Source organism: Corythoichthys intestinalis, chromosome 18, assembly GCF_030265065.1.
Source record: "Corythoichthys intestinalis isolate RoL2023-P3 chromosome 18, ASM3026506v1, whole genome shotgun sequence".
Classification (NCBI taxonomy): Eukaryota; Metazoa; Chordata; class Actinopteri; order Syngnathiformes; family Syngnathidae; genus Corythoichthys; species Corythoichthys intestinalis.
In genome coordinates, this window is record NC_080412.1 from 38,440,990 (window position 1) to 38,463,833 (window position 22,844).

Sequence of the window (22,844 nt, forward strand, 5' to 3'; positions counted from 1 at the left end):
CAGCGTAGAACCGGAACTCGTTCGTAAACCAACTACCTGTATTCAACTATTCAAACTAGGAACTATTTTCTTCACCAGAGGGCACTCATGGTCTTTGGATGAATGATGCTTCAGTTCTGTCATTGTTTTTCTCTCGCCGGAATTCAACTATTTGAAAATCATTTTTCTAAAAATTATGTAATGGGTTATTGAACAGTATAATAATAACAGTTCATATAGATAACTGTGTGCTTAGAAAAAAATACTATTGTTTAAAAAAAAAAAAAAAATAATCAACATTGTAAGCAGTTAGTCACAATGTTACGCATTACTTGAATATTCACCAAATACTTTTTTCAATTATACTGGAATACATTTTTTGGATGACTACTTTTACTTGAGTAATATTATTTTGAAGTAACGCAACTTTTAGTTGAATACAATTTTTGGCTACTCTACCCACCTCTGAAAATGTGTGCTTGTTTGTTTCATTATTATTATTTGGTTGTTCAAAAATAAATTCGATTCAATTTCAGTGCTGTGAAATGCAAGCAGTTTTTGCCGCTCATTGACTGAATGAGACTCGGGCAGAACTGAGGGGGGTGCTGGGGGTGCGAACCCGCCCGTGCTTCTTAGATGGCCCAGTTTGCGGGCATGAAGTGGGCTTAGTTGGGCTAGGGGAGGGTCAAACAGAATGGCAAGATGATGCGCGGAGCTGTAATAAACTGTCTAAGTGTTAAATATCTCTGGCACCCCCTGTCGGTTGAACGGTCCACTCGGGGGGACCCGTTTATGTTCATAACACCCGGGCCCTGTTCACATTTTATCTGCCACTGATGAGACGCCAGTTCTGTCATTCATGTTTAATGCTTAGCAAAATACCACACTGTAGAAATAAAGTTATAACATACAAAATAAGAAAACACATATATTACACTTGGTACATGGTTAGCATTACTCCACTGAGACTAATAGAGAAACAATTAATAGTTGTACTAACCAGTTCAGCCTGCTCTCAACCAATGGCGGTCGCGGTGTTCCTCAAACACAATCGTGATTCAAACTTCGAACATGAAATTTGCTGGTTTAAAGTAATGCAAACGATGAGAATAGAAAATGTACAACATGCACCAAATTTTAAAATAAAAGCATGTCATGTCTGCTGTTACAGTGATAAACCTTTCAAACAGAAAATGATTACTGAATGTAGCGCCAACTAAACTGACCAATCAGCGACTCTCGTTTATGTCAAGAGCCGAACATTGACGGAAATCAACGAAGGTTGACTCAGCGGAGGTTCGTCAGGAAACATGGCGGCCAAGGCGCTTCGCCAGCGTAGCAGGCGAGGCAGCAAACAAGATGCCAATAACCTCAACGTATCTACAGAGGCCCGAACGCCGAAAGAGGATAAAGGAGGTGATGAGAGTAAAGTCACAGAGACCCGGCAAGAGTGAGTAAGAGGCGGGAACGAGTGACAATTGACACGCCGCTGTTGTATTGTCCATCCCGTGTTGACACTGAAAGCTCTGGTAGGAAAGCTAAAAAGCTAGCCAGTTGGCTCCTTAAATACCAGTTTAGTGACAAAATCTTTTAATCCTCACCTCTAAACATACGCACTTATCATTTATCGCCCAATATATTATCATCTGTGGTTCCGATATCCAAACAATAGCTTTGTTGACGTCTTGTGGTCAGGTCCATTCATTATTCATTCTTTCCTGGTGCCACTGTTGTGACACATTCATTGATATTTGCTTTATATTTCAGACTTTTGTATACATTTACTTCAAGAACTTAGCATCATAAACGTGTGTATGAATTCATTTTAGAGTGACATGTGACGTCACACTTATATTAGGTCATGAAACACACTCTTGAACCAAGAACTGTTTGGACTCGGAATATTATAGCTTTCAAAGTAAAAGTGAAGTAAAGATGAAACTAGTCTAAAATTTTAATGCGCATAAAACTATTAATATTATTAATATTATATTAAGGCAAATCTATGGATAGTAAAAAAAAAAAAAAAAAAAAAAATCTACATCATAATAGAGTTACACCCAGGTAGTTTTAAAATAACATTTAGAGCACTTTTATTTTTTTAAGAGAGTAAAACAAACTTTAAAAACCATACAAACAGATTTAAACCGATCTGACAACACCGGTCTGCCAGCAAAATGCTTCCTGGATAAAACTAGTGAGACTCTACTCAATTTTTCATCACTAAAAATGAAAAAAATGAGGTCAAAAGTGTCAATTGTTTTTAGTTTTTGAAATGCATTATCTCTGGCCGAAACGTTAAAATCCAAGCAATTTAGGCGAAAATAGGTTTTAATTGAAATAGAAATATTTTTTGCTAAACATATCGAACTAAAAAAATTGTCCACCATTTCATAATATATTAGTGTAGGCGAAAGCTTTGACATAATATGCTGTTTTTAATGTATTGCATAAAACCTGGTGTTTTGAAAGTGGACAAAATGCATTCATGTAGACACATGATATAGCCATCTCATATCACATTTAGCAACTTCTTAAACTGATATTAGATCATTACACTTGGGCTGCAGCCTGCAGCTATCGATTATTTTAGTACTCGAATAATCTATCAACTAATTAGTTTGTGTATTCGAGTTATTGATTTAGGAACATTTAATGTGTTGCAGAATAAATTTTATGAGATGTAAAACAAAGGCTTGATAAGTTTGCACTTTCAAAAGAGCCTTAAATGCAAAAACAAAATAAATTTTCCGAGTGTTTCTTCAAACTATGTAGAATTGCACTTTAATTTAAAAATAAATTGAAGTACCTGATCTTAGCCTCAAACGGTATGAAAAAATGAATAAATGAGGATCTAAATACATCAACAGAACAATTGGCTAACTTACATAGCAAAAATCCACTAGCTTAAGTGCTATAATATTTTTTTACAATGCTCTTAACAGATCATTCAAACACATATTCCCACAAAAAATGGCTAAATATACCTGTAAGCTCAGTTACGAATGCATAAAAAAACATATTAGTGCAAATATGTTGTAATATGTTGGTCTTAACAGGGAGCAGCTGGCTTCAGTAATATGTTGGTCTTAAAGGGAAGCAGCTGGCTTCAGCCATAACAAAAAAATAACAGTTTTAGCTGTAACAACACTTAAACTGCAAAATTGTACTAAATGTGTGTATGTTTATTTGCCAGGTCAATAAGTCGCGGTGGACAGGTATGGGCCCCAGAAGGTTCCACTGCATTTAAATGTCTGCTTTCGGCACGCTTCTGTGCAGCGTTGCTAAGCAACATTTCTGACTGCGATGAGACCTTCAACTACTGGGAACCTGTGAGTACAAGAAAAAATACCAGTAATGAAGCATAAAGAGAACATAATGTCGAAAAAAAGACTTTTTAATGGCTTGCATTTGAATCCGTGTGGATTGAAACAACAAGTATTTTGGTAATTGCAATTCCACCTGATTGTTACTTGCTAAATTATATGATAACTAGGGCTGCAGCCACATACGCACTGTTGCGGGGGGGGGGGGGGGGGGGGGTATGTCAATTGGCCAGAATATGTCATTGCATGAAATTGACTTTCCTTTATATGATTTTAAAATAAAGGGTGTCCAGTAAAATATTGTCCATAAAAGTTGTAAAGCAATAAAGCAAACAAAAAAAATTAAATGCCAGCGAGCACGCCAAAAGGGTGAACGGAGCTTCAATTTGCCCAACTATAGACACTAATCGTACAACATAGCCACCACCGGTGTCTTGCCAATGTAGTTACCCCCATCAAAAATTGTATCCCCTGGCCGTGGGAGCGCACACACACATTAGTTATGAGTTATGTTGACTTAAACAATTAATTGAAGCCAGAAAAGAACCATATTTTTGACATCGACGTTCATTATATTGGAGAAACACCATACAGGATTTGAATTACAGTGATAACAGTTGTAGGTCATCCTACAAGTAAAACAGTAAAACATTGCCTTTTTTTATGTTCAGTATGCATGTTACGTTACAGGACAGAAAAAACAGTTGTTTTTTTTTTAATGGATGGTCCATGTTTTAAAACCTCGTAGATAACGACATCACCAAAACACGGAAATCAAGAAAATCAGTGCAGCGCAGTGGCTCCGCCCAGGGGATACAATTTTTCACGGGGGTAACTACATTGGCACGACACCGGTGGGCGTACCGTATTCAATGGATGACGATCTTGGCGAAAAGTATAGCTGTCCTAAGCAGCCTGATTTATAATTCCCCTCAAGAATGAAGGGAAACCAACAAAAAAAAAAAAACGCTCATTTTCAATTTACTATTATAAATATTCTTGTAAGTTAATTTTATTGCTGGCACTGCGTTTTGGGGTCATCAACATGTTGTGCCCTGTTCCCCCCGCCACAAAAGTCAAACTCTGCCTATGTGCAGCTATCGATTATTTTAGTAGTCGATTAATCGATTAACTAGTTAGTTCGAATAATCGAGTAATCGGATAAGGAACTTCTTAAACTGATATTAGATCATAACACTAGGGCTGCAGCTGTCGATTATTTTTGTAGTTGAATAATCTATCAACTAGTTAGTTCGTTTAATTGAGTTATTAATTTAGGAACATTTAATGTGTTGCAGAATAAATTTTATGAGATGTAAAACAAAGGCTTGATAAGTTGGCACTTTCAAAACAGCCTTAAATGCAAATACAAAATAACATTTCCGAGTTTCTTCAAACTATGCAGAATTGCACTTTGATTTAAAAATAAATTAAAATACCTGAGCTGAGCCTCAAACGGTATTAAAATAAATATATAAATAAATAAATAAATGAGGATTTAAGTCCAACAAAAGAACAATTGGGTAACTTTCATAGCAAATGTCCGCTAGCTTAAATGCTATAAAACGCAAAAGTTTTTTTTTTTTTTTTTTTTTTTAATAACAATGGACTTAACAAATGATTCAAACATATTCTCACACAAAAACGGCAAAATATACCCATAAATTGAATTACGAATACATTAAAAATACATTAGCTCAAACAAAAATTATTTTGGTTTTAAGAAGAAGCAGCTGGATTCAGCCATGTGAAATGAGTTATGTCATATTTTTTTGTTGCCACTAGAGGGCAGTGTATCTACCCAAATCAATAAAACCAAATGCACTTTCAAAACAAACCATTACAACGCCACTTGAATTAAACGAATACTCGAAGCAGCAAAATATAATTTGGATAATTTTTCTAATTGAATTACTCGAGGTAATCGATTAATCGTTGCAGCACTAATCATAACCACCTACTGTGTGTTACTCTATCTCAATTTTTCTCTGTAATCCAACAAACAGTAGCATTTTTAACTGAACTGAACATCTTGACACTACAGGCCTTTTAAGCTGTTAACGTCTGTAATAGTTGTGATGACTCTTTTCTGACAGATGCACTACCTGCTTTATGGCACAGGGATGCAAACGTGGGAATACTCACCGTTGTACGCCATCAGATCTTACGCTTACTTGTGGCTTCACGCGCTCCCAGCCTGTTTGCACGCCCATGTACTGCAGACGAGCAAGGCAAGCGTCTGCACAGTGTATGTTGACACACAAGAACATGTGCTGGAAATAGACATTTGCCTTTGTGTTGCAGGTGTTGGTATTCTACTTCGTACGGTGTGTCCTGGCCTTCTGCTGCTGTGTCTGCGAGCTTTATTTTTACAAGTGAGTTATAACATTTCCGCGTTCTTGCCAAACCTGGCTCAAGAGTAATTCATCTTTTTCAGTCTGTCAAACTGGGATTCTTAATTAACAGTTAAGAAGGTTACATTTTAGAAACAATTCATTCCTAAATATTCTATAAATGTTCATAATGGCAGCAGTTGTCATACTTACAAAAACGGTCAAATGCTTTTAAAGTAGTTTCATTTGGAATTTGCCCTATAAAATGTACCAATTACAAAAGCGTGAAGACTAACCTATTCGCGATGAACAATTGTGTGTCTAGGGCTGTATGTAAGAAATTTGGTTTGCACGTCGGCCGCCTGATGCTGGCGTTTCTCGTCCTGAGCACTGGAATGTTCACCTCATCCGCAGGTTGTTAAAGCTCCTCTCAATTTTCTTTTACATTGCTAGGGATGTTTTCCTTATGTTGTTTTCTTTCCCTTCCGCAGCATTCCTGCCATCCTCCTTCTGCATGTACACAACACTTGTCGCCATGACAGGGTGGTTCCAGGACTCCACGCCGTTAGCCATTATGGGCGTAGCTGCCGGTGCTATCGTTGGTTGGCCCTTCTCCGCTTTGATTGGGTATGCTTATTTACTGTATGAACTGTCAATAGATTTTTATTTTTCCTAAAAGTACCATTCTGATGCATATGCAGGATCCCAATCGCGTTTGACTTACTTGTACTAAAGAGGCAATGGAAGAGTTTTATCACCTGGTCGGCTATTGCTCTGCTGCTTTTGCTGGTAATACAATAAAATAATGAAAAATGAGATTAAGTGAGAAATAATGAAAAAATAACTTTCCCCCCCTCTTTTGTCAGGGCCCTTTAATTGCAGTGGACTCTTTCTTTTATGGAAAACTGGTGGTGACCCCGCTCAACATTCTACTTTATAATGTCTTCACATCACATGGACCTGATCTGTATGGTAATTTACACTCACCCATAAATATATACAGGTAGTCCCCGGTTTATGACAGACCCGACTTACACGATTTCAACTTTATGACGCTGGTGTTTCGGCCACCATTTTGTCTCGAGTCGTCTTTTTCCACTTTTTTCTGTCGAGTAACAGTGCTGTGTCCGCCATTTTATCGCTAGTCGTGCACTTTTCACTTATTTATTTACTTTATATTATTAATATGACATAAAATATACATTTTTGGATAGATTTTTGTAATTAAGAGTCTGTTTAGAGGTTCTGACTGGGGACTACCTGTATATTTGTATATTTAGATCTAATATATATATACAGTTGTGGTCAAAAGTTTACATACACTTGTGAAGAACATAATGTCATGGCTCTCTTGAGTTTCCAGTTATTTCTACAACTCTGATTTTTCTCTGATAGAGTGATTGGGACAGATACTTCTTTGTCACAAAAAAACATTCATGAAGTTTGGTTCTTTTATGACTTTATTATGGGTGAACAGAAAAAAGTGATCAAATTTGTTGGGTCAAAAATATACATACAGCAGCGCTAACATGTCCCTTGGCCATTTTCACTTCAATTAGGCGCTTTTGGTAGCCATCCACAAGCTTCTGGCAAGCTTCTGGTTGACTCTTTGACCACTCCTCTTGACAGAATTGGTGCAGTTCAGTTAAATTTGATGGCTTTCTGACATGGACTTGTTTCTTCAGCATTGTCCACAAGTTCTCAATGGGGTTTAAGTCAGTACTTTGTGAAGGCCATTCGAAAACCTTAATTCTAGCCTGATTTAGCCATTCCATTACCACTTTTGATGTGTGTTTGGGGTCATTGTCCTGTTGGAACACCCAACTGCGCCCAAGACCCAATATTCGGGCTGATGACGTTAGGTTATCTTGAAGAATTTGAAGGTAATCCTTGTTCATGATCCCATTTACTCTCTGTAAAGCACCAGTTCCATTGGCAGCAAAACAACCCCCCAGCATAATACTACCACCACCGTGCTTGACGGTAGGCATGGTGTACTTGGGGTTAAAGGCCTCACCTTTTCTCCTCCAAAAATATTGCTGGGCATTGTGGCCAAACAGCTCGATTTTTGTTTCGTCTGACCACAGAACTTTCCTCCAGAAGGTCTTATCTTTGTCCATGTGATCAGCAGCAAACTTCAGTCGAGTCTTAAGTTGCCGCTTTTGGAGCAAGGGCTTCCTTCTTGCACGGCAGCCTCTCAGTCCATGGAGATGCAAAACACGCTTGACTGTGGAACCTGACACCTGTGTTCCAGCAGCTTCTAATTCTTGGCAGATATGCTTTTTGGTGATTCTCTGTTGAATCTTCACCCTCCTGACCAATTTTCTCGCAGCAGCAGGTGATAGCTTGCGTTTTCTTCCTGATCGTGGCAGTGACAAAGCAGTGCCATGCACTTTATACTTACAAACAATTGTTTGCACTGTTGCTCTTGGGACCTGCAGCTGCTTTGAAATGGCTCCAAGTGACTTTCCTGACTTGTTCAAGTCAGTGATTCGCTTTTTCAGATCCATGTATGTATATTTTTGACCCAGCAGATTTGATCACTTTTTCTGTTAACCCATAATAGTCATAAAAGAACCAAACTTCATGAATGTTTTTTGTGACAAAGAAGTATCTGTTCCAATCACTCTATCGGAGAAAAATCAGAGTTGTAGAAATAACTGGAAACCAAAGAGAGCCATGACATTATGTTCTTCACAAGTGTATGTAAACTTTTGACCACAACTGTATATACATACATTGCGTGAGCACACTGTGTAAAGCAGTGCTTCTCAATTATTTTCTATTAGGGCCCCCCCCCCCCCAAAGAAGACGTAAACATTTCGCGCCCCCCAACTCTTACGCCACTGTAAATAGTATAATTTATCTATAAAATTACTATAAGTACACCTCTGCATAACACTGTGTCCCTGTTAACATTAAAGAACAAAAGTAATATAGATCAAATTACGATCAAGTTTAACTTTTATTAACATTATTTTTGTTTTTAACAAAAAAAAAAAAAAAAAAAAAACTCATCAATTTGCCTGAATTAAAAAAAAAGTCATACCAAAAGCCAAACTGTAAACATATACTCATGGTACAATTTTGACGGTTTGATACTGAAAAATAAATTTAATAAAATCCAAAATAATAATAAATTCAAATTGATTAGCTACATTAACCCAGAGTAGGATATGCTAAACGATTTGACCAAAAATAAATAAATAAATAAAATGGTGTGGGGTTATTTTGCACTGAGCAACCTGGTATGCCACCTTATATGATGCTAGTAGGTCTCGTTGGTTTACAAATGTAACACTCACAAAGCTAATAGAACAAAAAAGACAAACAAAAAAAGTTGTTTTTTTTGTTGTTGTTGCTGCAGGCAGTATCAGCTCCTTTGCTCTGGTGTGGGGTTATTTTGCACTGAGCAACTTGGTATGCCACCTTATATGATGCTAACAGTGCTTGTTGGTTTACTGATGTAACTTGCAGGACGATTGTTGGCAATATTTGGCACATTTTCGCTGAAAAAAATTCAAGTGGCTTATCAATGTGATAAAGGTCTAATGTTTTTCATTTATATGGCTTCGTGCTGTCCGCTGCCTACATTTTTAGACACACACAGGTCCTTCCTCGTCCCCCACTGTATGAAAAGTGAACTCAAACGCTACACACGCTTCGTCATATTTCCTCATATTACCTTTTCATATCTCCGTGCTCGTTGCTGTGTGCTCTTGTTTGGTTAAAAAATACTGCGCACACTCTAAAAATGAGAGTGCCACTGCCCCCTACTGAGTGGATGTGCAATTACACTTTATTCTAATTGGGCAAAAAAATATGTTCCCCGAGGTCAACATGCGCCCCCCAACATCGCTTTGCGCGCCATTATTTGAGAAGTACTTGTGTAAAGTAAGCAGTGGCGTCTTGCCCAATTGAAACTAAACCACTTTAATTGACCTTCGAGTGATGTTAATGCCATTTTTATGTTAATTTTACGAGGAACAATATTATGTTAGCCTGTTTGCCAGATGCATTACTGTATTAGGACTCTAGAGGGAGCCTACATCAAACAGTTTTTTGCCTATGTTTCAAAGTGGTCAAAATGTTGGACTGACCATTTTTTGGCTTTCTCCTGCTATTCCTGCTACATTCAATAAACATTTAGTGTTTCTCATCCATTTCTTTCAGGATGTATAATGTTATTTTGTGTCGGGTTTCTTCACAGGTACAGAACCGTGGCACTTTTACTTTCTGAACGGGACCCTGAACTTTAATCTAGTGTTTGTTCTGGCGCTCTTTTCCCTCCCTCTGACTGCTCTCATGGAGACCCTTCTGCACAAGTTCAATGGTGAGTGATTTTAAGTAGGTTTTTGTGTGCATGTGAGGAAGTCATTCGTCTTTGATGGTATTTAGTCTGTTTCCTGCAGTGCAGAACCTTGGCCGTCCCTATTGGCTGACTCTGTCCCCCATGTACCTGTGGATGTTGGTTTTCTTCACCCGGCCTCACAAAGAAGAGCGCTTTCTCTTTCCCATCTACCCCCTCATCTGCCTCAACGGCGCTGCGGCCCTCTCGTCCCTGCAGGTGGGATCGCGCTTTGCGACGTTGTTTCTGACGATCGAAGGTCATCGTTTTTTTTCTTCCTGCAGAAATGCTACCACTTCTTGTTCCAGCGCTACCGACTGGAGCATTACACAGTCTCCTCCAATTGGCTGGCGCTTAGTGCGGTTGTTGTGTTTGCGGTGGTGTCTCTCTCTCGCTCCGTGGCCCTTTTTAGAGGTGTGCTCGCACTTTGTCCCTCTACTTGTGCTTTAATTTGTTATCTCTTAGCTTTTCCTACCACCTGACAGGTTACCACGCCCCTCTCGACTTGTACCCGGAGTTTCTCCGCATCGCCAAGGACACCACGCTACACTCGGTCCCCGAAGGCAGACCGGTTAGCGTGTGTGTTGGCAAGGAGTGGTATCGCTTCCCCAGCAGCTTCCTTCTCCCTCCCAAGTAAGGAGTCATGAATTAAACAGTGTAAAACATCAGTTACGTTTTGTAGTTATGTTTTAAAATGGATCCCGTTGGGGGCTGACAGACGAGAGCTCACTCGTTTCTGACCTTTCTACCTTGACACATTGCCCAAAAAAGTTGTAACGGGAAGTAAACAGAAAGGGAGCAAAGTTTGTTGCAAGAAGTAAAGAAAAACACATTTCATCGTAAATATTGCATTAAGTAAGCATGCACTGTGTTTTTCGGATTTTAAGTTGCACCTGAGTATAAGTCACACCAGCCAAATAATGCGCAATGAGGAGGAAAAAAACATATACAGTGAGGAGCAGATGTATTTGCACCCTTCGTCAGTCTACCTTAAAAAAAAGGGCCATCTTTACCCCATTGGTAAACAACCACCCATTAGACCTCATTATTGTGCACCCCACAGTCAGTCATAATCCAACTGCTAACATGGGCAAGACCAGAGAGCTTTCGAAAGACACCAGAGAAAAAAATTGTTGATCTCCACAAAGCTGGAAAAGGCTATGGGACAGTTGGAAAGCAGCTTGGTGAGAATAAATCAATAGTTGCAACAATGTTAGAAAATGGAAAAGGCTAAACATGACTGATAATCAACCTCGGACTGGGGCTCCATGTAAAATCACTCCTCGTGAGGCATCACTCACAAGCCAGTCGACGGGGGGGGGGCAACCGGGTATGTTGTCCCGGGCCTCAGGACCATAGGGCCCCTGAATGACCCTTAATTTATTTTACTTTACATTCACATATTCCTTTTTTTATTTGAATCATTGTCTGATTAAATAATATGTTGTCTATATACTTAAAAACTTTAACATATTACATAGTTCAAATATATATATTTTTCCTTTTTTTGCACAGGATGTTTAGTTTTACTGTTTTGTTGCTTAGCAGGCAGGCAGGCATAGAACTCTGTTTTATTGCAACGTAGCCTACATGGGACAATAAATGGAAATTGTTTGTTTATATTGTGTCACATCACATTACGGTCTGTTAATTTAACTGTCCATCTCAAATAATTTGAAAATTTACACTGTCATTGCTTGCAAAGCGTTAAAGTACTGCGTATGTTGTCGTAACAAGCCGGTGGCAGGGGTGGGCTGGGGGGGCCTTATAATGGTCTCTTGTCCCCGGGCCCCTGCAAGTCTGTTGACAGCCCTGATCACTCACTCAAGATGAGTAAAGTTTGGGCTCAGCCTAGAACTACACGGCAGGAGCTGGTCAATGACCTGAAGACAGCTGGATGCACAGTTTCAAAGGCTACTGTCAGTAGAACACTAAGGTGCAGTGGTTTAAAATCATGCATTGCTCAGAAGGTGGCTATAATAGTCTCAGATTTTACAGTAGATGCACAAAAATCACCAAATGCAGAGATAATCACCTATATTTTCAGGATCAACAGCAACATTTAACATATGTTTTGCCCAAAATACCAACTTCTTACATAGTATTTATTTTACGTAAATATGGCGAATGTGCGGCTCGTTTTAAGTTCACTGTGGCTCCGCCTTACCACAAGTCCACAGCAAAGAGCTTTTTACGTTGAAATTCTTGTGAATAAATGCTTAAATCCCTGAATTATTTATAGATATAGACGTAAAACAGTCTGTTTTCTGTTAAAAGCAAAAAATAAATAAATAAAAAAACGGGTACTTTGAATTTACTTATATCTGTCGAAGAATGATGCTAGTCTGTTAGCTCTTTGTTATGATAAGGGGGCTGCCACAATGGCTTTTTCCGTTAAAAATTCTTGTGAACAAATGCTTAAATCACTGAATTCTTTATAGGTATAGACGTAAAACTATCTCGATTCTTTGTTAAAAGAGCAAAAAACCAGGCAGTTACGCATCTATTTTGAGTACCGTAATTTTCGCACTACAAGGCGCACCTGACTATAAGCCGCCACCAACCAAATATAACACGAAAACGGCCTTTGTTCATACATAAGCCGCACTGGACTATAAGATGCAGCTGTCCTCACTGTATTATGGGATATTTACACCAAAAGATATTAACCGGTAACACTTCATTAGATAGCGGTATCATACGACGGTCAGAAGACCAAATGAACCACCGTGAAGCTTTTAACCAATTGGCTGCAAAGCTTCATTGCTTCAAGAGGCTTCATTTGGCCATCACTGCTCCCTTGGGGGAGACGGTCAACCTTTTATGCCACCTGTTGTTGTCCAACATGCCTCCTAGCATGCATTGCAGCGCAACAGATGTAAATAACAATCAAAATTCATGTTCTGTGCTAATTATTTCTTCAGTTACTGTTCCTGTTGTTTAATTAATTGCTAGTTACGGTATTTGGAACACTTTATTTGACAGTGGTGAAATAAGACTGTCATTAGACAATTAGACACAATTATGACATGACACTGTCATGATCATTAACAAATGATTATAACAGTTATCATTTAGTTTTATTTGGCAAATGATCTCACTTTTGAATGGATGTAAAAGATCCAAGCTGGACACAAATGGAGTTAGTACCATAATTCCCTGGATGACACTTAATGACATCTGTCATAAGCATTCAGTAATGCCCATGATAGTCCCATGTCATAATTATGACGGTCGTATGACAGTCTTATAACGCCGCTGTCAAATAAAGTGTTACCAAATACCATGACAAGCAATTAATGAAACAACTTGAACAGTAAATGAATAAATAAGTAGCACAGAACATGAATTTTGCTTGTTACATACATCTGTAGTGCTGCAATGCATGGTAGGAGGCACGTGTTGCCTATTGTTGAAATTCGCCCCCCCGGCCCAGACGCACCCGGGGACAGCACCAACCAAAACAAGTGCCGCTCGGCTGACGCTGCCCCGCGTGCGCCCGCCGAAAAGGCCGAATCTCGCGCGTCCTCTTATTTTAACCCTTTGTACTGACTCCATGTTTCAAAAGCTTGAAGACCACTCACCGAAAACAGGTTGACAATTTATTCGTCGACAATGGTAAAAACAAGGCAAAAACAGACGACGGAGGGACAATTCTGGATCCAAAACAAGGCTATACATGTTTCCGAGCAGAAAAAATCTGTCTTATCTCAGTGTCCAGTCTTTTTAAAGTCTTTGCTGACGCGGGTCATGTCGAAGGCGTGTCCGAAGGTGGGTCTGGGCGTTGCTTTTGGGTCTTCCCCTTGGTGGCCGGTTTTAGGCGGCTTAGGTTCGTGCGCGGATTGGGACACCCGCTATCAACTTTGCTGTCCGGGCTGGTTGTACTTGTTTAAGGACAAAGCGCTTTGTCCTTGGAGTTTGCTGGGAGAGCTGATTGCACGAGTTGGTGCGTCAATCTTGTGATAAGACGGCATTGTGTATCTCTTCTATTTCTTCTCATTAAACTATGGTGTGCTATTTATTTTATATTAGTAGTGTAGTCCCACCGTAAATATGAAAATGATACTGTTTCCTGATTAATTATATTAAGTGTGTTAGAGTAATGCAAACAGTTAGACGGTGCCAACCTGTACCATATGTATGTGTTAGACTACATATGTGTTAGACTAATGCAGACAATTATATGGTGTGTGCGATGACGATATCTTTTCCCCTTTACTATTAACCAAAATAAATCAACAAATAAACCGCACTGGACTATAAGCCGCAGGATTTAAAATGAACGAAAAAAGTAGCGGCTTATAGTCCGGAAATTACGGTATATATGTCGAAGAATGATGCCAATGCCATATTGGTTCCCATTCTCCCATTGATTTTTTTTTCTCAACGTTTCAAAATGAATGCATGGTACGAAAAATAAAATATATACCTTGAATCCTCGAACAAGTCACGCCTTCCTGTTTGTATGCGGTACAGCTTTCGTAGTTCTTCAAAAATCCAAGCTTAAATCCGGCTTGGAAAGAGCGTGTGCCGTCTTCGGCTGACTATTACTAAATGAAGCTCGGCCCCCTATAGTAAGGCGTGACTCAAAGAATGACTAAATGTTACGTCAATAAGTAATGAAGTCTATGCCTCTACCTGTTTTTTAAGTGGGTGAACTTGTAAAATCACAAGGGGTGCAAATACTTCTGCTCCTCACTTTAAATTGTGTGAATGCAGTCAGTGCTATAGTAATTATTCATTCATGACTGAAAATATCAATCGATAATTTGTTAATTTTCCAAACAAATTTATGAACGTCCCCTCAATTGCTTAAAGTTATGGATGGATGAGAACTGTCAACCTTTCCTGTCCCTGATCTCCAGCTGGCAAATACACTTCATCCAAAGCGAGTTTAAAGGTCAACTCCCCAAGCCATACGCCATGGGTCCTCAGGCCACGCAGATTATACCGGCAGATATGAATGACCAAAATCTGGAAGAGCCGAGCAGATATGTATGTTACCCCCGCCATCGTATTGAATCTTTAATCAGTAGTCAGTGGCATAAACAAATGGATATGTTGTCTCTCTCCAGGTGGACATCCGACACTGCCACTACCTGGTAGACCTCGACACAGAAGAAGAAACGCCGCGGGAACCACGCTACGCAGCCAATAAAGAAGAGTGGAACGTCATTGCCTATAAGCCTTTTCTCCAAGCTTCCCGGTATTTCACATTCACATCTCGCGATGAACATGCTTACACACCAGAAGCAATTGAATGACTATGTCCAATTTTTAGGTCCTCGCCATTCTTCAGAGCGTTTTATATCCCGCTCCTATCCGACCATCACACCAGCTTCAGGCGCTACGTCATCCTCAAACCCAGGCGGCAAAAGCAGCCTCGCACGCGAGGCCATGGCTGACCTTCGCCCAAATAAAACGACATCATTCCCCCTTGTTTTGACACGGCTGCTGTGTGTATGCGTGCGTACATGTTTTGAAGTATTTGTCTCAAGAGATGAAGATACGGACCCTTTAAGAACTTTGTGTATGCATGTGAAAACAATTCCAATGGATGGTTAACTCATTCACTCCCAGCCATTTTCACTGGAGCAAGGCCCTTCGCTTCCGGCCGTTTTACTGGATTTTGACTGATTTTGCAAGGCCTACAGAAAATTCAGTTCTGTTGCTATATAAACATGGAACCCACCAAAAGAAACATTAGACTCTGTTACTTCAGCAGAAAAAAAAGTAAGTTCATATATTTTTCCATTCTTTAGAAATCAGCATTAGAAAGTAGCTTAGTTTGAGCAATTTTCCAATTTCTGATGAAAAAACGGAGAAATTGAGCTTTTTGTGAAAGCATACATTTCAAACATAACTTTGACTTTAACACAGCTATTTTTTGCTTTAGTTACATCCCAAACATCTGAATTATCTTTTTCTCTTACAAAATAACATAAACAACAAGACAAATAGAGCTTTTGATAGCAAAGTAACAATTTATTTACACATGGCGGAAAACACTCAGTTGACTTGAAGTTCCGCTCTGAGACCCCCAATTTGGTCAAATTTCAAAATTGTCCGACATGCATGTGTGATACATCACTGGAAAGCTTGAAATTTCAATTTTCTAGGGGAAGAAAAATTTTGAACTGGAGGGCATTTTTGAAAAAAAAAAAAGTTTTATAAACAGCAAAACCCTATCTGGAGTAGAGCCTAGTTCGGGCCTAAAAAATCCAGCCCGACCCGACACGGCCCGCTGGTATTGAGGCCCGACCCGGCCCGAGCTCGATCACTTAACTAGATTTGCAGGCCCAAGCCCGAAAAACCCGATTTTTTTTTTTTTTTTTTTTTTTTTTTTTTTTGAGTGACGCGGAAAAAACGCAGCAGCAGCAATTTATTTTCATTTCTTCGAGTTGGCAGAAAAAAAACGCAAGTTTTCTTAATGTTTAAATAATCTACATATTTTTTTGAGAATTATCAAAGCATTCACACAACGAAATAACGCTGGGAAAGTTTGTTAAACATATTTCTGAGTGTGTGGGATATTGTTCTCACATGGACGCGCCTCTCTGTCAAGGAGAGGGAACAGGAGAGGGCGGCGCCTCGGCCGTGCAGCAAACGGTACAGCGGGAGGACAAGAATAAAAAGCAGCCGGCGCCACGGCGTTCGTGCACACGCACAAGCAGATGCGCAATACAGAGAGCCTGCTCTCCATTTTTTTTTTTTTTTTTTTTTTTTTTAAATAATTTATTAGTCCGGCATGGCGGCCCGACCCGAACTGACCCGAACGTGAATGCTTAAAATGTGGGGTCGGGTCGGGTCAGGTTCGGGCACAAAATCTAACCTCTAATCTGGAGGTGAGATCACGCGAGAGCAGAATTACAGACGCCATGACTTTAACGAGATTTTATCGCGTACTTACCTTGTTTCGATCCAAAAACTCCATGTAGTATGTATCACCGAGGGTCAAGACACAGCTGTGAATGGCCACAGCTGGATTTTTTGAGGATTTTATGGGTGAAACATGGTCATATAACAAGGGTCACGATGCAGAAATCGCAGACATCGAGGAGTGGTCTATATGTTCTGTTTCATATATTTACCCTTTTAAACTTTTTTTTTTCAATTTTTCTTGTTTGGATTGATGATTTATCATCTAAAGTATCGGAGAAAATGCGACAGTAACAAAAAAATACAATTAAGCAATGGTTATGACTGAGGTAGATATCCGTGACTTTTACAGACGCCATTTTTTTCATTGTGACATAATTTGTTTATTCACTCACATATTTTAATATATAATATATAATATATTTTACTTTTAATCTTTTAAATTCGTTTAAAAAAAAACAAAAACGAAATATGAGACATCAATTAGTGATTCTAAGCTAAAAATGACAGACATTTTAAATAATAAACATAATTAATTACCTTGGTTTTATGCCTGGCTTGAAACAAAAGCAGTTGCGCGATGTCTGTAAACGGGGGTTTTCAGGATAGAACGGACAAATTAAAAATAGTCCGGGGGCTTAACCCGCCATGAATCTGCTATGGCAGCATGTAGACGTATTGTTCAATCAAACACAACAGGTGTTTTGGCTGAAAATACAGCAGTTTCTTTTAAAGAGGAGTAGAGCTGAAACGAATACTCGAGTTTAAAAACTGATCCGAGTAATTTTATTCACCTCGAGTATTCGTTTATTTTGACAGCTCTAAGCATCACGTTTTGCTCGGACTACTTTTACTGCGGTACAACGCGCTGATGTTACGTGCGTAGAGGACGAAGCAAAAAAAAACCCCAAAACAACTTACTGCAGCAGACAGCCGCTACATACGACGCCGACGTTGCTAAATACTTGCCTTCACTGATGCTAGTTGGTAGCAGGTAGCGTCTGATGCGTCTCAGAGATCACATGTATGTTGAACTAGATGTACAATGACGACTCGGCCGCGTCTGGGCAGTGTTAGTAAACCGCCGCCATCCTAAAGCAGTAGAGCGCTAAGCGCTAATAAAGAGCGCTGAGCGCTAATAAATAAGATTAACGCTACTGTCACGTTAGCCCTGCGGAGGGCTAGGTTTCTATTAATTATGACCACTGTCGATGCGTGGCTAACGTGTCTTACATACAGGCTTTAACATAACATAGCATTGTTGAGTGATGAGGGTGTAAAATAAAAACTTAATCGTGCTAACTATCAATTTTAGCTCAGTAGTCATTGCTGGATAAAACACCAAGTAGCACTGGTCCCTAATGTGCTCCAATACAGCCTGTATCATACATTTATTTTGAACACTGCAAAAACTCAAAATCCTATCAGAACTTACAGTTTAGACTAACTTAAAACTTAACTAGAACTTAAAAATGGCTTGACACAAAGAGAAATTCAATTGAAATACGTGGGGAAAAAAATCCTAACTTTTAAGTGATGTGTGTTATCAAGCGTAACGGCATTTTTAGGTAAGATATATATATATATTTTAATAAGATCTAAACGTTTTTTGAGTGAAAGCAGTGAATTAGTCTTTTTTTAAAAATTCTAGTTACATCTGAGATGCAATTGTTGGCTGTTTTCAACAATATACATCGAAAATAAAGACATTGATTGACTGAAAATGGTTCAAGATTAAATGAAATGTCTTGTTTTCTGATGTATATGTATAATTGCTCTTCACCTCAAAATATATTTGTTTTATCCGATTACTCGATTAATCGATAGAATTTTCAGTCGATTACTCGATTACTAAAATATTCGATAGCTGCAGCCCTAGTTGCAGGTCTTACCAAATGCGCTACTGTCCTCCAGTGGCCAGTTTTATTGCTTTAAAATAGATTTTCAGCTTTGTGCTTTAGAGCTAAATTGAATCACAACCAGAGATGTCTTTTTTGAAAAAAAACAAAAAAAAAAAACATAAAAGACGTATAAATACGTCTTTGGGACACTGAAACAATTATAAATAGAATGCATTTATACGTTTTTGGGAGCAAATGAGTTAACTGTAAGAAACGTGTGTTGTCTGGCAATTGAAGCAGTTCATATCCATGTTTTACTTCATTCCGGACATCAAATTGGTGCCTGAATGCAAGAAAAGTCCTCGTTGAATCATGTAGTTTCTAATTGTATTGGGTGAGCTGTGAGAATGAATGGAAAATGTTAATTTAAGAATAATGTGACTGTGAATACAATCATTGTTTTTTTGAATAAAATAACAGCACGGCCATTTGATTTGTTTATTTCCTTAACAAACATACAAAGCACGGTGGAAATCAAGACATTACACTGCTTTACAAATATCACTAGAGTTCAACATTCCTCTTTAACATGCTGTGTAATTTTGCTACCTGACCACTCACAAGCGTTAGGAATCAAAATAGTTTTTGTGGGAACACAAACAATGCACAGTTTACCCCATGTGTTAAAAAAAGAATTCAGTGAACATCTACGGGCACAGCACATATCAGTGAGGTGTCAACATTTCATGCAAAAGGCCATGCCTCTTTCTAAAGTCAATCGTATTACGTTAGCAGAAACCAAATGCTTCATGCTAACGCTCTACTTGGCGTGAGCACAATGTCCGAGGCGAAAGCTGAAGCTTCTCCAAGAAGAATTTGCCCTTTATTTCTCCCAATATTCTTGGTTGTTTGTATTCCTTGTTTGGTTTTCCAGAACCTTTACTGTTTTCCTGTGTAAATCGTAAACGGCGCTTTCGTTTGAGGGTTTGTCAGTGCATGCAACACCATGATGATCGCATTTAAAAATAGTCTTGAATGCTGTTATCAATCCAAAAGTCATTTAGTTCGAATTAAATGTCAAAATCGTTAGCGAATCTACTGTAGTTAACGTGAACTCGTTGCGAATGATCGTTGTCAGAACTCCCAGTCCAAACAAACTGGACGCCAATTGCCGTCAATGGCACTTAGACATGAACGTTCAATGCCAGCTCCTCCCAGTCCAAATGGATTGGATGTCTACTGTATCGCTGTCGATGGCTTTCAACGTGTCTTATTTATGTCAGGTTTCAGGGTTCGTATTAGTGTTGTTTTTGGCAGCTCTTTTAATTAAGAAAAAGTAACAAAATAATCCAGAAACAAGAAACAAATACAGTGTATCACAAAAGTGAGTACACCCCATGCATTTCTGCAGATATTCATATCTTTTCATGGGACAACACTGACAAAATGACACTTTGACACAATGAAAAGTAGTCTGTGCAGCTTATATAATAGAGTTAATTTATTTTCCCCTCAAAATAACTCAAAATATAGCCATTAGTATCGAAACCCCTGGCAACGAAAGTGAGTATATCACATGGGAACTACGTACAGTGGTGCAAATAAGTATTTAATCAACCACTAATTGTGCAAGTTCTCCCACTTGAAAATATTAGAGAGGCCTGTAATTGTCAACATGGGTAAACCTCAACCGTGAGAGACAGTATGTGGTAAAGAAAAACAGAAAATCACTTTTTTATTTTTATTTTTAAAGAATTTATTTGCAAATCATGGTGGAAAATAAGTATTTGGTCAATACCAAAGGTTCATCTCAATACTTTGTTATGTACCCTTTGTTGGCAATAACGGAGGCCAAACGTTTTCTGTACCTCTTCACAAGCTTTTCACACACTGTTGCTGGTATTTTGGCCCATTCTTCCATGCAGATCTCCTCTAGAGCAGTGATGTTTTGGAGCTGTCTTTGGGCAACACGGGCTTTCAACTCCCTCCTCACCCCGTGGCATCAAAATGATAACAAGAACGGTGAGCAAAAATCCCAGAACCACACGGTGAATGACCTACAGAGAGCTGGGACCACAGTAACAAGGCTACTATCAGTAACACAATGCGCCGCCAGGGACTCAAATCCTGCACTGCCAGAAATGTGTCCCCCTGCTGAAGAAAGTACACGTCCAGGCCCGTCTGCGGTTCGCTAGAGAGCATTTGGATTATCCAGAAGAGGACTGGGAGAATTTGTTATGGTCAGATTAAACCAAAAAAGAACTTTTTGGTAGAAACACAGGTTCTCGTGTTTGGAGTAAAATGAATACTGAATTGCACCATACCCACTGTGAAGCATGGAGGTGGAAACATCATGCTTTGGGGCTGTTTTTCTGCATAGGGACCAGGACGACTGATCTTTGTAAAGGAAAGAATGAATGGGGCCATGTATTGAGAGATTTTGAGTGAAAATCTTCCATCAGCAAGGGCATTGAAGATGAGACGTGGCTGGGTCTTTCAGCATGACAATGATCCCAAATACACAGCCAGGGCAACAAAGGAGTGGCTTCGTAAGAAGCATTTTAAGGTCCTGGTGTGGCCTAGCCAGTGTCCAGATCTCAACCCCATAGAAAATCTATGGAGGGAGTTGAAAGTCCGTGTTGCCCAACGACAGCCCCAAAACATCACTGCTCTAGAGGAGATCTGCATGGAGAAATGGGCCAAAATACCAGCAACAGTGTGTGAAAAGCTTGTGAAGAGTTACAGAAAACGTTTGGTCTCCGTTATTGCCAACAAAGGGTACATAACAAAGTATTGAGATGAACTTTTGGTAATGACCAAATACTTATTTTCCACCACGATTTGCAAATAAATTATTTAAAAATCAAACAATGTGATTTTCTATTTTTTTCCCCACATTCTGTCTCTCATGGTTGAAGTTTACCCATGTTGACAATTACAGGCCTCTCTAATATTTTCAAGTGGGAGAACTTGCACAATTAGTGGTTGACTAAATACTTATTTGCCCCACTGTACATCCCTAAATGTCCAAAATGAGTAAGTACTGCTTGTCATTTTCCCTCCAAAATGTTATGTGACTCGTTACAGGAGTGCTGTTAGCATTGCTGCAGAGATCGAAGAGGTGGTGGTGGGGGTCATTCCCACCACCATGGTTGACTGTAGGCATGACACACGTATCTTTGTACTCCTCACCTGGTCGACACCACACATGCTTGAGACCATCGGAACCAAACAAATTAATCTTCTTCTCGTCAGACCATAGGATATGGTTCCAGTAATCCATGTGCTTTGTTGACATGTCTTCAGCAAACTGTTTGCAGGCTTTCTTGTGTACCGTCTTCAGAAGAGGCTTCCTCCTGGGGTGACAGCCATGCACACCAATTTGATGTGGACTACAACGTATGGTCTGCGCACTAACAGGCTGACCCCCCACCTCTTCAATCTCTGCAGCAATGCAGACAGCACTCCTGTAACGAGTCACATGACATTTTGGAGGGAAAATGATGAGTAGTACTCAATTTGGACATTTAGGGATGTACGTTTTTACTAAGGGGTGTACTCACTTTTGTTGCCAGGGGTTCAAATATTAATTGGCTATATTTTGAATTATTTTGAGGGGAAAATAAATTAACTCTATTATATAAGCTGCACACAGACTACTTTTTATTGTGTCAAAGTGTCATTTTGTCATTGTCCTATGAAAAGGTATAGTTAAATATCTGCAGAAATGCGAGGGGTGTACTCACTTTTGTGATACACTGTATATACGTTTTATACTCTGCAACACTCCCGGAAAAAGAGGAAGTACTGTACACTACTGTAACATGTTTGGAACTTCTGTTCAAAAAAAAAAAAAAAAATATCGGATCTGGACTGCATCGGCAGATTCTCAAAATCAGGTGATTCGGACTCGGGTGCAAAAATGTACGATCGAGACATCTCTATTATTTTAACACAATATTACTGCTCCGCGCATCATCTTACCTTCTGTTTGAACCTCCCCTCGACCAACCACACCCACTTCACACCTGCAGAGGCCGCCCTAAGTTCCGCCGCTATGAACAACGATTATCAGTCACGCCTACACTGCTGGCCAAAAGTATTGGCACCCCTGCAATTCTGTCAGATAATGCTCAAT

The 22,844-nt window shown here is 39.3% G+C and overlaps 1 protein-coding gene across 1 annotated transcript; it reads left to right on the plus strand.

Annotated features, from left to right (window-relative positions):
* Positions 1-1,256: 1,256 nt before the first annotated feature.
* alg9 (ALG9 alpha-1,2-mannosyltransferase) lies at positions 1,257-19,477 on the plus strand. Its single transcript, XM_057821675.1, has 15 exons — positions 1,257-1,429; positions 3,176-3,311; positions 5,402-5,536; positions 5,610-5,680; positions 5,964-6,052; positions 6,130-6,265; positions 6,340-6,427; positions 6,505-6,610; positions 9,849-9,971; positions 10,051-10,205; positions 10,271-10,400; positions 10,472-10,619; positions 14,852-14,981; positions 15,062-15,192; positions 15,268-19,477. Exons 1-15 carry the CDS (start codon positions 1,290-1,292, stop codon positions 15,389-15,391), a joined length of 1,842 nt encoding a protein of 613 aa, XP_057677658.1. The 5' UTR covers positions 1,257-1,289; the 3' UTR covers positions 15,392-19,477.
* Positions 19,478-22,844: the final 3,367 nt, after the last annotated feature.